The sequence below is a fragment of the Pongo pygmaeus genome, chromosome 6 (assembly GCF_028885625.2).
Source record: "Pongo pygmaeus isolate AG05252 chromosome 6, NHGRI_mPonPyg2-v2.0_pri, whole genome shotgun sequence".
NCBI lineage: Eukaryota > Metazoa > Chordata > Mammalia > Primates > Hominidae > Pongo > Pongo pygmaeus.
Window position 1 is genome coordinate 82382050 of NC_072379.2, and position 16540 is coordinate 82398589.

Here is a 16540-nt window from a genome sequence, read left to right on the forward strand (position 1 = left end):
TAATATATACCTTGTATGATTGTTGTAAGAATTAAATGAAGACATACAAAATGCTTATAACAGTGTGCTTATTTATTATATATAATAAATATAATTTTTAGTACTTAATAAACGTTAGCTTTCATTAAACTGGAAAATCGGTTGGCCCTTTCATGGCTACAAGCTAATTTGAAAGCAGGCTAAGTCATCTTTAGATCAGTCATTCTGTTTAAAAAATAGCAAATGTATGCCTGTCTAACACTATTCACCTTTCTGGCAGACCTACCTCAGTCCCTCAAGAAGCCACCAGTGCACTGGTGTTCACACAAGGCATAACAAATTATTTGCTACTCTTGTTCTCATTCTAGCTCTCACACCCAATTTCAAGCAAACCTAGACTAGGATGAGATGAGGAGACAGCTAGGATTAGGTATGTAATGGAAGGTCAAAGAGGATCAGAGGTAGTTAGCCCAGGACTCAAGCCTCAAGCAAGCTTGAGTTACTTGGAGATTTCAGACAGGGCTGCCATTTGAATCTTCCTCAACCTGCTGACCACTGGGCAGAGCCTCACCTTGTGGAACTGTGGAGGGTATATTCGGGCCGCCCCATGGTTCAACAGGAGCTGGTAGCAGATCTCAGGCTGGGCAGCAGGGCGCACGGAGGTGACCTTCAGCACATACTGGATGGCAGCACAGCCGTTGATATCCATGAGATTGGCTTCGGCGCCAGCTTCCAGCATCATGTGCATGAGAACGTGGTCACAGTTCCAGGCTGCCTTGTGGAGTGGAGATTTAAAGTCGTCATCCCGGGCATTGACTTCGGCTTTGTAGTCAAGTAGCATGCGGCAGACCAGGTGGTGCTCCGTGCTGTACTCCTGCTCCTTAAAGCGGAGGGCCCAGTAGGCGGCGATGGCCAGGGGGGTCTCCATGTGGGCATTCACGCTGTCCACTATGGCCCCGTGTTCCACGTAGAAGGCCACCAGCTCCGAAAGGCCGAAGTGGGCAGCCGTGTGCAAGGGCGTCTCCTCATCTTGGTTGTTGGTCTTCATGTTCACATTCGCCCCTATAAAGGGAAATTGAGGAAGACAATTATTTAAACATGTTTTGTCATTATTCCTAAGGTTCATTAAACAAGACTTTTCTCACTGCGTCTCTTTTAACTTCTGACTGCCATATATTATCCCCAACCCTCAACCCCTTTGCCCCCAGGCTCCTTTCCTGGGACTCGTGGAAGCCATTCCCTTGAAGCAACAGTGCCATCTCCTGGACAACCCGCAAAGGTACCCAGGGGAGGAGAAGGAAGGATTTGTGCCGGAATGCTGGAGCCTTGCTGAATTTCACTTCTTACTCCCAGGTGGATTTGGAAATACCAAGAGATTTCTATAACTAAATCTTTTTAATCAATATAACAATGATATTTGCTAATACCATTAAAAGCAAATGTTATGTCACAACATTTGACTCTTTAAAAATCAACTGTTTTGAATATTCCACAAAAGAATACTTTTCTTCTCTTTCATAGCAGATGAACCTAAAAGTTTGATGCAAGTAAACTTTAGTGGTATGGAAATTTCCCATCCCTTTGACTGAAATTGCGGTATTAGGGCTGTCCAAGTCTGTGAGGCTTTCTTGGAACACAGCACCACCGCCACCACATATGCTTGTGCATGCACACACACACATACACATACACACACACACGACTTTAGTCACCAAACTAGCCTAAAGGTTATATTTTTCATCAAAAGGGGCAGAAGCTGGTATAGTAGAAATATTCATTGAAAGACAGAAAATGATTCAGAGACTGCAAAATGTTTGATTTATGGTTGACAAAGGATGTTAGAAATAGGAATTTTTTGTACTTGGAAAGCTCCTTAGAATTACTTAATCCAACCCACTTATTTAGCAGACTGGAAAACTTAAGTGAATTTTGTTTTTCTAATTCGAAATGTTAAGTGTGACAGTGGTCAACTCAAGAAGCTGAAATTTTCCTTCTCTGCCTAATTTAATTTAATGCCTAATTTCCTTCTCTGCCTAATAAATTTCCTTCTCTGCCAAATGACCCTTAGGGGGCCAACTCTAATATCAACGCTACTGGAATTTTTTATAGCTACTTCAAGTATTAGTCTGTACAGACTTATTATTATTGTTGTTATTATTATGCTAGTAACTAGCATTTATTAACCACTTAACCACGTGCAACATTCTGGGCTAAATGCTTTTCATATACTTCCTCATTGAATCTTCCAAGTAATCCTTTGCAGTAGGTGCAGTTTTTAATCCTAATTTTACGGATGAAGAAAATTGTACTCAGAGAGGTTAATAATTGGCCAAAAGTACAACCAGCTAGGTGTCACAGGTGCAACTAGCTGGGGCCGGTGTTACAGGTGGTAAAGTAATTTACCAAGACAGTTGTAGGTAAAGAAAGGCAGATTTATTAGAGAAAGTATGAAAATGTGTTGCAAGGTTGCAACCGGCAGCACAGCAGAGAAGGGGCTGTGTAGAGGCAGGGTGCAACTGGAGCGAAGTTTTATAGGGTTGTGCTGGAGGGAGCTGCTGTGCTGAAGGAGGTCATTGTGCCCACAGAACAAGGTCATCGTGCCAGGAAGAAGTCATTGCTTGTGATTTCCCATTTCTCAGAACAATTGTTCATTGTTCTTCCCCACCTGGGGCTCTCTCCCACTGGGGACCCCTTCCTCATTGTTGAACCAAGGTTTGAAAACAGACAGCCTGGATTCGAAAATTCCTTATCACTGTTCTATTCCACCTCATATTACTTTTCTGAAGGAAAATTTTTCTGTAGTTTACTCTCTTTTACTATATGAAAACCAGAAAGTAGTAGAAAGATAACATTGCATTTTGTTAGCTTTAAAAAAAATCCGTTCACCATGTATTGTTCCTTTATGCCCTTATTTATGGCATCTCCTGATCATATGGAACATATTTGAGGAAGCCAAAACTCCTACAAGCATGCTCAATATCCTATACAAACTCAGTCCCCAAGGAAGGTACCCAAGAGTACATTGCTCTGTAAACTCTGAGACTGTATTCCTAACTTGTAGAAGGCAGAATTGTAACCAAAGATGGTCTTTCACGAAGCCATCTGTGTTCATCAGTATTCTGCCCTAGAGAAGTTCTGGGTCAGATCTTATTTCAGGTCAGCTCGTCTTTGCTCTGGAGTGAAATGGAATGAATGAGAATGTCTTCCCAGAAGCCATGTGCAGGGTCACTTCAGATGCTGGAGAATTTCCAGTAAGGAAGAGAATCAAAGGATCAGGATGAAATTCTTACAGGCCAACTTGGAACAAGCCACATCCTTTATTTTTTAATGTAGTTGGGCATTTACAATTGATCTTTGACCTGTTGGTGCAACTAGATATGCTACATGGTTTCCTTTTCTGAATAGGAGTTCCTTATTTTTATACTTGAATTGTGTCGCCAGTAACTTTTCCAGGAAATATATAAAGTACAATTATTTGGCTACTTTTTTATTTTAGATTTCGTGATTTATTCAATAAATTAGAGACCAGAAACATCAACCCCTGGGAACTTTGAAATATATTTTTAATGTGAAAATACAATGTGTTAGTGTCCAAGAGCTTCCCTAACAAAATACCACACACGGGGTAGCTTAAAACAACCGAAATTTATTCTGCCACAACTCTGGAGACTGGAAGTCCAAAATTAAAGAGTCTAGGGTTGGTTTCTTCCAGAGACTTTGGAGTAGAATCTGCCTCAGATCTCTCTCCTACCTTCTGGTGATGGCTGGCAGTCCTTGGCTTGTAGACCTATCACTCCAGTCTCTGCCTTCACCTTCACATGGCATTTTCTCTGTGTCTCTGTGTTGTAGGAAAATCTGGGTTCTTGTCACATGACCAGGTTGATTTAGGCACGCAGACACTTTGAAGGGTGAGGGGTTATAGAATTTATTTGGCATAAAGGAAAAAGACTCTCAGCAAAGTGAGAGGGGTTCCTGTTAACAGGTCCCCATCTCACAGACTGAATCCCAGGTTACCACCCAGGAAAAGGAGAGGCCAGGCTGCTCCCCACTGCAAACAGCAGGAACTTCCATAGCTCCATCCCATTCTTCCAGTGCACAGGCTGGTTAGAGGGTCTCTGGGGACCCCATTACACTTGGCTGTCTCATTTGTGTCTCCACATGGTCATCTTCTTATAAGAACCAGTCATACTGCAATAGGGAACAACCTTACTCTAGTATGATTTTAACATAACTTAAGTAATTACATCTGCAGCAACCTTATTTCCAAATAAATTCACGTGCTGAGGTACTGGAGATTGGAACTTGAACATATCTTTGTGTGTGTGTGTTTTGGGGGGTGGTGCACAATTTGACCCATAACACATAACATACATTACACAGTATATAAACTATATATGTACATTTTTTTTAATTGTTGTAAAGCCATCACCATCTAATCACACCCTTGGTCAAGAAATTAGATACTCTTAGCCCCAGAAAATCCTTCCATTTTCCAATTTTTGAACTTTGAATAAATGGAATCATAAACACAAATTCTTTTGACTTGCTTCTTTCACTCAACATTGTATTGGTGAAAATAATCTGTCTTGTGCTGTTTAGTTCTCATTTGTTCATTTTATTATGTCTGTCTTTTAGCATGAGTAATCCACAATTTATCCATTCAACTGGAGATGGGCATAGCCCGTGTCAGGCTATCCCAAGCACTGATGTCATGGGCATTCTTGCACATTCTTGTACTCTGGTGCTCACCTGCAGGGGTTTCTCTGGGCTCTACATCTATGAGTGGAATTGCTGGGTCACTGGGTATGCATATCTTCAACTTCATTAAGTACTGTCAAATAAGCAGTTGTACCAGCTTATACTCCGATAAGCCATGGGTGAAGGTTTCTCATTGTATTACATCCTTATCAACATTGGTATTTTCCGTCTATTTAATTTTAGCCAATTTGTTGGTTGCAGAGTGATATCTCATTGCATTTGAATGGTTTCCCTAATTACCAATGAAGTTAGACACGTTAATATTTTTACTGACCAACAGTGCTTTTATATTACTCTTATAAGCATTTCCATGTTATTATACAGTCATTTTAAACATAATTTAAAATAACTACATACTCCTTAGAGTAAGTTTACCCTACTGTGATGATTTTTTCCAAAATTTTCATCTTAAAATTAATACTACAATTAATAATTTTGTATGTAAATTTTAGGATTATTTCCTTGGAATAAATTCCCCCAAAATAGAATTATTAAGCTGAAACATTTGAACTATGTTAAGAGTCTTTATTAATAAGTACCAAAAGTTATATTTTTATCTCTGTGATGCATAAGACTACTTACTTCACTAACCAGTATATTTCACATTTAAAGAGAAATTCTTGCGGAAAAAAGTCTTATTTTTTAAAATCCGAATTCATTTGATTATTAGAGTTTAGACACTTTCTCTGTGATTATTAACTAATGGTATTTCTTTTTTAGTTAATTGTCCAAATTTAGTTCATTGTCTCTTTATTAGGTGAAATCATTCTGCTTTGTTTGCACTTTTATGAGCTCTTCATCAAGATATAAGCTTATGCTATCATAATTGCTATAAACATTGTAACCAGTTTGATTTTTCCTAAACACAGTGATGTTAACTTTTGATTGTCAAGTTTTCCCTTGCCTTTTCCTTTGTACCAGAATGTCCTACTCCTTTCAGAAGCTGCATAACAATCTCGATTAATTATAATCTAGTTTTTATAAATGTTAAAAAAATGTTTAAAATTTGATTCGTCTGGATTTTATTTTGGTGTACACATCAATTTAGGAAGAATTGACATTCTTACACTATGGAGTCCTTCCATGCAGACATACAGTCTGTTTCTCTAAAAAGTTTTCTTTACATTTCTATAAACTATACCCTATAAAATTTGCAGCAGTTTTCATTCTAAGCGGGCAGAGTACATTGTTTCTGGGGTAAAGTGACTTTTAATGGGAGAAGTTCCTTCATGAACCTTTTAATTTATGCAAGAGGGTCTCCAGAACTAGTCTAGAATTATAGTAAATGAGACAAATAAAAAATTAAATTTTCTCTGCATGATAAAGAAGAAGGAATTTTCAGATTTCATCTGTGGGCAAAAGAAACACTGGTTTGTGTGCACTGAGAATGGGATGAACAGGACAGATAGGATAAGAATTTCAGCAGAGAAGATGGAGACCCCTTCCTGTCCTGATGGTCTTGATTTCTTGAAGAGCCTTTGTGTGGAAAGAAACTGTACGAAATGGGAGGACCAACTCAGCTAAGTGCTTCCCAACCCTTCCAGACGCTTCCTATGCTGCAGTGTAAGCCATATACAGTATCATCTACACATAATCTTTTAAAAATAAATATAATGCCCTGGCTAACATGTAGAGGCAAATTTATGATTGTTACAAATAATATAAATAAACTACAGTGATGTAGTGTGAAATTCAATATGTTAATATTTAGGAAAGATTATCCTAAATGATATAATGAAATATTATTTGCTTGAACCCATGTGTAGAATCTGAACAGCTACATATTCGAACTGATAGAGGTGTTTTATATTGTAATTCAAATACCACGAGCATCATTGCCATCATGAATGGTATTCCAAAATAAAAAAAAATTATTGGTAAAGTTCTAATAAATCAAATTTCAGCCTCACCTTGATTTATACCATAGCTGCATTTCTAGAAATGCAGCTGTAGTTATTTAAAATGCTATAGTTATTTAAAAACTCAAAAATTATTTTGTGTTTATATATAAAAGAGAGAACTCCGTTGTGTTACTGCATCTAAATATCTATTATTACACCAGCACCAAATCTAAGACTTTAATGAATTATGAAATAGTGAAACATAGCGAAAATTCCAGAAAATATTGACACCTGTATACCATACTCATATTTGACTGAATTTAATTATTGCCATATTTGCTTTAGTTTTCTTCTGTCCTACGAGTTTACAGAAAACCCTAGCCCTTTTCTTTCTTCTTCCTCCCATGATTTTTTCCTCCACAGAGATAACTACTACTCTAAAATTGATGCTTGTCATTGCTTGGTAAATTTTTGTTCTTTTTACTATTTATATGTGTATCCATTTAAAAATAAACTATTATTTTGTGTTAAAAAAACTATTATTTTGTGTTTTAAAAAACTATATACGTTGTATCTCACTTTTGCAACCTGTTTTTATCCATCACAACATGTCTTTGAATAGAGGACTGTTTTTTTTTTTTTTTAATTTCAACTGCTGAACAGAATTACCTTGTATAAACCACAGTTTAGCTATTCCTTTACGAAGGATGGTAAAGTTGTTTTAGCTTTTTCCCAATAGTAAATATCTTTCAAATTGTGCAGTAGTTACTTGAGAGGAAGAAATAGAATTACTGGGAAGTGATGTATGAACATTTTCAACCATATTAAATTATATTCATCACTGTATATATCAATGTATATGTCCATCAGTAGAGTTTAAAGGTTCAAAATCATTTCCAACATTTGATACTCTCAAACTTCTTAGTGTTTGCCAATTAAATGGTATTTTGATTTAATTTGCATTCTCCTGATTACCAGTAAAGTGTATTCTTATATGTTTACAGGCCACAGAATCTCACATGTAAGAATTGTTTCTTCATAGCTTCTGCCCATTTTTCATTGGGTTGTGCTTTTCTTATTTATTTTTCATAATAAAGGTCATATTCAAAAAGGAAACATTTCTTTATGTATTGAAAACATAATCAGAATATATAAAGATCTACTATGAAGGAAATGATAAAATTTTTATTGAAGGCAAAAGACTCAATAAATGGAAAGTTTTACTATGTTCATAAATAGAAAGACTCATTATTGTAAAGATGGCAATTCTTTCAGAATTAATCTATAAATTCAATGCAATTCAAACATTTTTCCCCACAAAATTTGCAGAATAAAGAGCAAAAATAACAAATCAATTGTGGAAAAGTGAAGTAAAAAGAATCAGAAAGAAAATTTTTTTTAAATTAAAAAAGAATAAGATGGAAAGAAAAGACAGTGAATAAGGGGTACTTACCCCACCAAATATCAAAGCAAACTAATTAAAATAATGTGGTGTTGATGCATAAAGAGAAAACTGGATCAATGAAATAGAATGTAAAGCCTAGAAACAGACCTACCTACAGAAAGCATTTGTAATGATAGGTGTGGCAGTGGATAAATAATGGACTATTAATAAAGGTATTGGAACCAAAGACTAACAATGTTGTAAAAGCACAGATTTCATCTCTAGTGTGTGTGGATGGGAATGGGGGGTGGGGAGTGGGAGTGCGTGTTTAATTTCAGATAAATTAAAAGCAAATGAAAAGCTAAATAATAAGCTTCTAAGATAAAGGTGTAGAAGTAAGGATTGGAAAAGAATGGGCAATACTCTGTATTCAGTCACTATGGTTCCAGAATACCCTCTCAACTTATTTACTTTTGATGGGCACATTTTTAGCCAAGGCTTCTATTAGATCTGAAACAACAGAGCATTATTTTTTTATTCTTCCACCAGTTGAGCTTGTTTGTATACTTTCCAATAAACCTGAGTTTGTAGACAGAGTGTTAATTGTTTTCACTTTGTTCAGTCTCTTAGTTGGCTGGAAGAGTTGGAGAGGTGAACAGCTGTTCACCTGAACAATTGTTCAGGTGAACAGCTGTTAATGGTATACTTTGTTTCTGCTCCCTTTGTCCGTAACTTCCTTAAAGATTCTGCAGTGCAGTACCCACCACCGTGTCAGAGGCACATGTGCCCCTGTTGGGGGGACACTTTCAAAATTCAGAATTCAAATTATTCCTTGACTCAGGGATATAGCATTTCATTGAATATAATTCTCCAGCACTGAAATTTAATATTTTATTAAAGGTTTTTCTGGGCTTAGATGTTTTCATTAATTTTACCAAACTGAACCTACCCATTTCATCCCCAAACAAAGGCATGTTTTTTAGATGAAGATTTTTTTCTTCTACTCTGTTTTGAAACATTGCTATTCAAAAAGAAAACATCTCTTTATGTATTGAAAACTATAAAACCATTTTTGCTTAAAATATTCACCACCCACCAATTATCAAGTAAGTTAAAGTCAATGAAAAAAAAAATCCCCTCTCACAGTTTTTAACTCCAGTCCTCAAATGCATGACTTAAAACATAATAAATCACTAATGGCTGCCTTTTTAACATCACCTTAAAAAATTACACTTTTCTTAGAAAAGGTATTAAGACAGGTCAGAAAGACCGTGGAGAAAATATTATCATGGTTTATTAGTAAGGATTTGAGAAGGAATTTGGTTCTATTTACTATAACTTCAGGTAGAAGTTCAGAATCCTCATTAGTTGTTTATTTTATCTGAGATGTTTGATCCTTATTGGTTTACACTTGCTCTCATCACCTTGACCTGAACCTGCCTCAGTACAAAACCCTGCTGGGCTGGTATAGGCTTCTGTGCAGATAAAGAACAGCACATTTGTCATGCGTTCTTTTATGAAAATATTAATTGTGTCTGCTATTTTTTGAGCACTCACCAAGAGTTTTACATATATTGTCTCACTTACTTTTCACAGCACAAATTATTTAGAAATATCTATTATTCAAAGGTTAGATCCCTTTTATTCTATTCAGGGCTTTTCATTTTCTGCATGTTCTGGAATTATTTCTTAAGTCTGCTTCTTTGTCAAGGATGCAATTTTGTAGTGTCGAGTATGTTATGAACTGTCACCAAAGCATATTTTCAGTTGGCTGCTTTTTTCTAGTTTCAATTTTGCCCTTTCAGTCTACATTCTATGGCAAATATATTCTCTTGTGTCTTCCATAGTCTTGTCTCAAATGAAATCTTAAATAAAATACCATTTCCTTTAAGTTCTCATTTATCTAATACTCACATTCTCTAGAGTCTGGGGTTGAGAACTACCTTCTTCTAGAGCAACAAGAACCATTAATTCCTCACCTGTGCACCTCATTCTTTAAGATTTATGTTGTCCAGTGAAATTACTCTTTATTTCTTCTTATCTATAATCTTACTAACTCCCAGTGACTCTCTCATTTTCCCTGAAGGCACAGGTGTCTGGCTCAAGTCTTTCTTTTATCTCTGTCCTGATGTCACCCTGCGAAATCTTTGTGGATGGCCCATCCAACACACTTGCACTCACAATTCTAAACCTTCTGGGGCAAATTGTATGGCAATGATAAAAAATCTCATTGGTCGTTCCTGCAGTGGAATCCCTGTTAAAGATTTGTACATCATCTTGTTGGACTCAGTTTGAGTTCGTGGTTCCAGTTGCCCAGTTTCATCTCTATCTTACCCTTATCTAGGTATCTAGGTCATTCAACTCTTTCTTCAGTGCCAATATAGTCTAATTTTTTCCTTAGGTTAGGATTTAATCAGAATAAACTTAATTATGCTGTTGTAAAGACACTCATATTTCAGTGGCTTAGAGCAACAGAAGGTTATTTCTCACTGTCACATAGTGCACTGCAGTTCCAAGGGGCAATTCAGAATCAAGGCCCTCCATTTCATTTCTCAGGGCCCCAAGGTGCCTCGGTCTTATGGCTTCGCCACCTCTACCTGAGCCTTACCCCACTATCACAATACAATGGGGAGAAAAGACTTTAAAAATCCCTCATGGACTTTTCATTGTCTAAGCCTGGAAGCCACTCTCATTTCTTTTGTTCATATGTCATTAGATAGAAGAGACATATGCCTGCTGAACTTCAAGGGGAGTAGAAGAAAGTGTGGTCTTCCAAGAGCCTGGAGTGGAAGAGAACTAGATATTGGTGAAAACTAGTTATCTCTACCATTGCTTAATTGAGTTTCTGTGGGTTTTGGTAAAACAAACAGAAAATGCTGACTAATTCAGCATCTTTACCTTCTGTCTATCCTTTTAGGGGAAGTAGGGTCTCTCCTCCAATTTAAGACCAACACCTTCCTCTTTGCAATTGATCATACACCCAGCAGTAGAACGTTGCTCCACAAGTAATTTATCTCTATTATTTACCCAACATCTCCATTCCCATGGACTCTTTGCCCTCATTTTCTAAACATACTTAAGCTTTTGCAACTCTTTTCTCCCTTTTAGCTAACCTCCAATTTGTTTCTATTGCTTTTTGTTTGAACTCCTTGAAAGGGTGGACTCTTTTCTGCATCCACTGTCTCACCACCCGTACACTCCTCAGTCCATCAAACCTTGCCTCTGTCCCCACACTCCACTGGAACTGCTCAGACGAAGATCACTAGTGGCCTGTAATTGATTATCTACATTTTTCAACCTTCCAGTTACCACACTTCTCTACTACATCTAATGGTATTGATGACTCATTTCTTGAAATTCTTTTTTTTTTTTTTTTCAGTTTCCTTGGGTGTGCTTTCTTCTCCCTCTCTGAAAGCAAAGTCTGTGATGATTTTTCTGTGATTTCCTTTCTTCTCACTCCCTAAATTTTTGCTTCACTTTGGGCATCATCATTTGCTTCTTGCACTTCCTATTATACATAACTTCCTTGAGCAATCAAAACTACTATTTTCTCTTTATCTGTGAACAGACAGGTCCCCAAATTCTATCATCATATATATGATAAAAGACTCATATCTAGAATACACAAAGAACTATTAAAGCTAGACCTGGCATGGTGGCTCACGTCTGTAGTCCCAGCATTTGGGGAGTCTGAGGCAGGAGGATTGCCTGAGCCCAGGAATTTGAGGTTACAGTGAGTTATGACGGCTCCACTGCACCTCAGCCTGGGCAACAGAGTGAGAACCTGTCTCCAACAATAACAACAACAAAAATAGAACTATTACAACTCAATAGAAAAAGCCAAATAACCCAATTTAAAAATGGATAAAGTATATAAACAGACATTTCTACAAGAACAAACCACGCAAATGATCATTAACACAGGGATAGGAAACACTTTCATTCTGGACATGAAAAGCTTGAGAGGATAACTAAACATCCATTGGAGACAAATTATATATAGTTGGACAGATGAGTCTGGAGTTCAGAGCAGAGGCTCAAGCTAGAGATACCAAGCTGAAAGTGAACACCATTTGACGACATGTGAAGTCACAGAAGCAGATGGGATCACACGGGTTTGAGTTCAGATAGAGAAAAGGGCCTCTTAGACTGAGCCCTAGGACATGCAAATATTTAAACATAGAAAAGCATAACAGATCCAGCAAATAAGACTGAACAAAGACCAGTGAAGGAATAGAAAAACAGCTCGGCTTTATAAATGCTTATTAAACCAAACTTTTTGACACTTGGTCTGCTCTCATAACAAGTTTCTTCTTCTTTAACAGCTACTTGTATTTTTTAAGCCATATTGAAAACAGGAAGCAAATATCACAAACTATTTCCCCTGTCTCCTGAAGCAAATCTTTTTCATATCAAAGTTTATCTGCCAACTCCACAGAATATTGCTTCTCATCCTTTGGGAGACACATTTTTTTCATTGAACCCATGTTTATTTATCATTTTGTTTATTTTTAATTTACTCAACCTTAAAGAAAAGATATCTTTCTAGACATGCTATTGGAGAATAACCAAGATGCAGACACTGAGCTCAGTCACCCTGTATTTATTTTATTTTTTATCTTTTTAATTCAAAAAAAAATTGATAAAAATTTTGCAAAGTAACCATAGATAAGACTGAATAACTCAGACTTTGGAATACGTACCATTACTGTATTATTTTGCACTAATCTGTTGGGCTCATGAAATCAGACCATATATTATGGTCAGAAAGGTGTTTTCATTGAAGGAAATTAATGCTGCTATTATCATTCAACTGAAAAAGAGGTTAACCCTGAGGAAGACTGATTATTTTTAGAGGTTGCAAGTTTGGATAAAGTGATAAGGACTTCTTCCTCCACTCAGGGACAAAATTCTGTCTCTTCTGGACTCAAAGGCAAGAGGAGGCCTGGACCAGCCCTAGGGGTAGAGGTGAATGGCCCTGGCTCATGGAGGCAGGACTGGAGTGAAACAGGGAGATGACATGGCATGAAGGAGAGTGGTATCAATGGGGCATTGGGTTATCAGAAGCTAATTGTATGAGAAGGAATTCATCAAGAAACAGTGAGCCTACTTTTTTGAGTGGCAGAAACAGCAGCAAAAGCAAGGGTGATGATGCCCATCTCTGGAGCAGCCAGCATCTTTGATAGTAAGTAAGGAGTCCTTTAGTCCAGGGGGAATACCAGGGTTTATTCTACAACCAGTGCCTTACAGAAAGAGCAACTGCAGCTGGGCGCAGTGGCTCACGCCTGTAGTCCCAGCACTTTGGGAGGCCAAGGTCGGGGGGATCACAAGGTCAAGAGATTGAGACCATCCTGGCCAACATGGGGTAACCCCATCTCTATGAAAAACACAAAAGTTAGCTGGGCTTGGTGGCACATGCCTATAATCCCAGCTACTCAGGAGGCGGAGGCAGGAGAATCACTTGAACACAGGATGCAGAGGTTGCAGTGAACAGAGATCACACCACTGCACTCCAACCTGGTGACAGAATGAGACTCTGTCTTAAAAAAAAAAAAAGAGAGAAAAGAAAAGAAAAGAGAAAGAAGAAAGAAAGAAAGAAAGAAAGAGAAAGAAAGGAAGGAAGAAAGAGAGAGAAAGAAAGAAAAGAAAGAAAGGAAGAAAAAGAAAGAAAGGAAGGAAGGAAGGGAAGGAAGGAAGGAAGGAAGAAAGAAAGAGAGAGAGAGAAAGAAAGAAAGAAAGAAAGAAAGAAAGAAAGAAAGAAAGAAAGAAAGAAAGAAAGAAAAGAAAGAAAGAAATGCTTGGACAGAGGTTGTCTCTGCTGGGAATTCATATAAGGAAGGAGTACCCTGAAGAAACAAGATTCCCTGCTAACACAGTATGTGGAGGACCACAGTTGTTAAACACAGGAGTACCTAGGTGTGATATTGTCTATGTCACCGGCTGGTGAAACTAGAGCTATGGCTACATAAAGGTTTAGAACAGCCCCTTAGGTGAATTGAAGAGAGAATTTTTTTCTCCAGCTCCCTTTGCATTTCTGCCCTTATCTCAGTCCATCATCTCCTTAGGTCTCATAGAGGCCAAGTCCCCTTCACACTTTGGATGGAATTAAGCAAAAGCCTTCACAATTTTTGTCTGTTTCTTGCAGAAAGGCCATTTCGGAATTATCTTCCCCTGCATAGTCAGGGTAAGGCTCCCTCTATGCTGGGCCAGAATATTTTCATGGACTCCAGGTTGCGCTTCTTTGTACCATCTTCATCACTGAGAAATGGGTAAGACGGGTAGTGACTAATCACCTGACAGTATCTTTTTGAATACCTGACAAGTTGCATGCCTGTCAGAATGATGAATTTAAAGGGAGGGAGAATTTGTGTGCCCTGAAGCCAGACACTGAACATGTCAGTCAACCTCTTCCTCTAACTCTTGGAGGGGTTGTCTGTCCATTTTGTTTAAGAGGGACATCCAAATTCATTCCCTTTTATGATGTAATTAATAGAAATTTCACCATTCTTTGGTTTATAGTTTGTTCATATATTTAGTTTACATATAGCTATTGCTAAAGGGCTTTGGTAAGTTTTTCTGTATTTTTATAGATGATTTAATAGTAGGCAGGGAATGGTGTATTAGAGGTGTATATGGTCTGTGCTAATCTAGAAGGATAGTACTGTGGCAAAGTTATAGTGTCGTAAGACAGAAATTCAAGTAATCAACAAGGAAGCCCAGACTGAGTAGAGAAAGAAATGACGTTAAGAGAGAGTGAGAGACCTGTATACAAAAAGGGGCAAGGAACTGGAGTTCTGAAGACATTAAAGAATTGGTGCAGTGTACTGAGAGAGAATGATGGAAAGATAAGAAGAGAAAATACTGGAGGGCCATAAAGGGCCAAGGATGAGATCATGTGAGTGCATAGCTGACCTGGAGTGAAATGAAGATTGTTAGAATTGTGGAGGTCCAGGAGTTGTGAGGGTGATTTTGGACTGGTAATTTATGCCAGCATCGAAATCCTTCGTGGATGACGGCAGAATTAGATAAATGGACCAGAATTGAGAGACAGATGACCAAGTCCTCAAAAGGAAATCACTTACATTATAGCAGATAGTAATGCCTAGGATGCCTAGGATGGGTAGGTGAGAGTCCTAGTTTCTTATTGCTGCTGACACAAGTTACCACAAACTAGGCAGCTGAAAACAACACAAATTGATTATTTACATTTATGCAGGTCAGAAGTCTGACACAAGTCTCAGTGGATGTAATGGTTAATTTTATGTATCAGCTTGGCTGGGCTATGCTGCTTAGCTATTTGGTCAAACAATATTCTGGATGTTTCTGTGATGTTGTTTTTCTGGATGAGATTCTCATGTAAATCAGCAAACTTTGAGTTAAAAACAGATTGTTCTCCTTAATGTGGGTGGGCTTCATCCACTCCGTTGAAAGTCTTAATAGAACGAAGACTGACCTCCCACAAGCAAGGATGGGCTCTGGCGACAGACTGTATCTATTCCCTAGGTCTCCAGCCTACTGGCCTTCCCTCCAGATTTCAGACTTGCACCTCCACATTGCATGGGCCAATTCCTTCAAATAAATCATTCCCTCTCTCCGAACATACACACACACACACACACACACTCTATTGGCTCGATTTCTTAAAAAAAAACAAAAACAAAACAAACAAAAAAAACCCTTACAGTGGGCTAAGATCGAAGTCAACCAGAATATATAGAAGAGTCCATTTCCTTACCTTTTCCAGCTTCTAGAGGCTTCCCACATTTCGTGACCATGGCCTCCTTCCTCCATCTTCAAAGCTAACAATGGTGGGTAGAATCTCTTATACATCCTATCTCTCTGACCTTCCTTCTATAGCCACATTTCCTCTAAATATAGCCAAAAAAGGTCCTCTGATTTTAAAGAGACAGGACCAACATGGATAATCCAAGATAACCTCCTCATCTCAAAGTTCTTAATTTAATCACATCTGCAAAGTGCTTTTTTTTTTTTTTTTTTTTTTGCCATATCAAGTAACATGTAATCACAGGCCCCAGGGATGAGGACTTAGACATCTTTGGAGGGTCGTTTTTCTGCCTAACACAGTGATAGAATCTGCCTTCAGAAGAGAAGCTGGAAAGAAGACTGATGTACACAGGGCTAAATGGAGGTCTTGCTGCACCAAATGTGACTTCCCCTTCTAGCTATAGGCCTTAATTTCATTCTTCTAAGCCAGCATTACCCAAAGTCTGCTCTGTGGCAAATTAGTATTGCAAGATGGGTTAAAAATAAAAGCTCTGTGGTTAAATAAATGTGTAGATTTTATGTACCTTTGTATCTTTACAATTCACATTAGCATATGAAAGATTCTGAGAAGTTTATGATGAGGAAGTCTATCCAGTTTAACATGGGTTTTCCAGGACTTATTTTTCCAAGGAATTCTCTTTTTGAAACACCTATTAACAGCTTCAGCATCATTGCTTAATACAGTGGACTTTGGGAAATGCATTTCTAGACAACACAAAGATACTTTCACAGGTCCAGGGATGGGGGAAAAGAGCCTTACATAATCCATAAAGCCTTGCTGGAGTTCCCTAGA

General features: G+C 37.8%; 1 protein-coding gene across 1 annotated transcript in view; it reads right to left on the reverse strand.

The window, feature by feature from the left end:
- Positions 1 to 16540, reverse strand: part of ASB4 (ankyrin repeat and SOCS box containing 4) — a 54406-nt gene that overhangs the window by 11390 nt on the left and 26476 nt on the right. Inside the window, exon 3 of the mRNA XM_054495453.1 lies at positions 551 to 1041. Within this exon, the coding sequence (XP_054351428.1) occupies positions 551 to 1041 (491 nt within the window). The remainder of the gene's footprint in view (positions 1 to 550; positions 1042 to 16540) is intronic.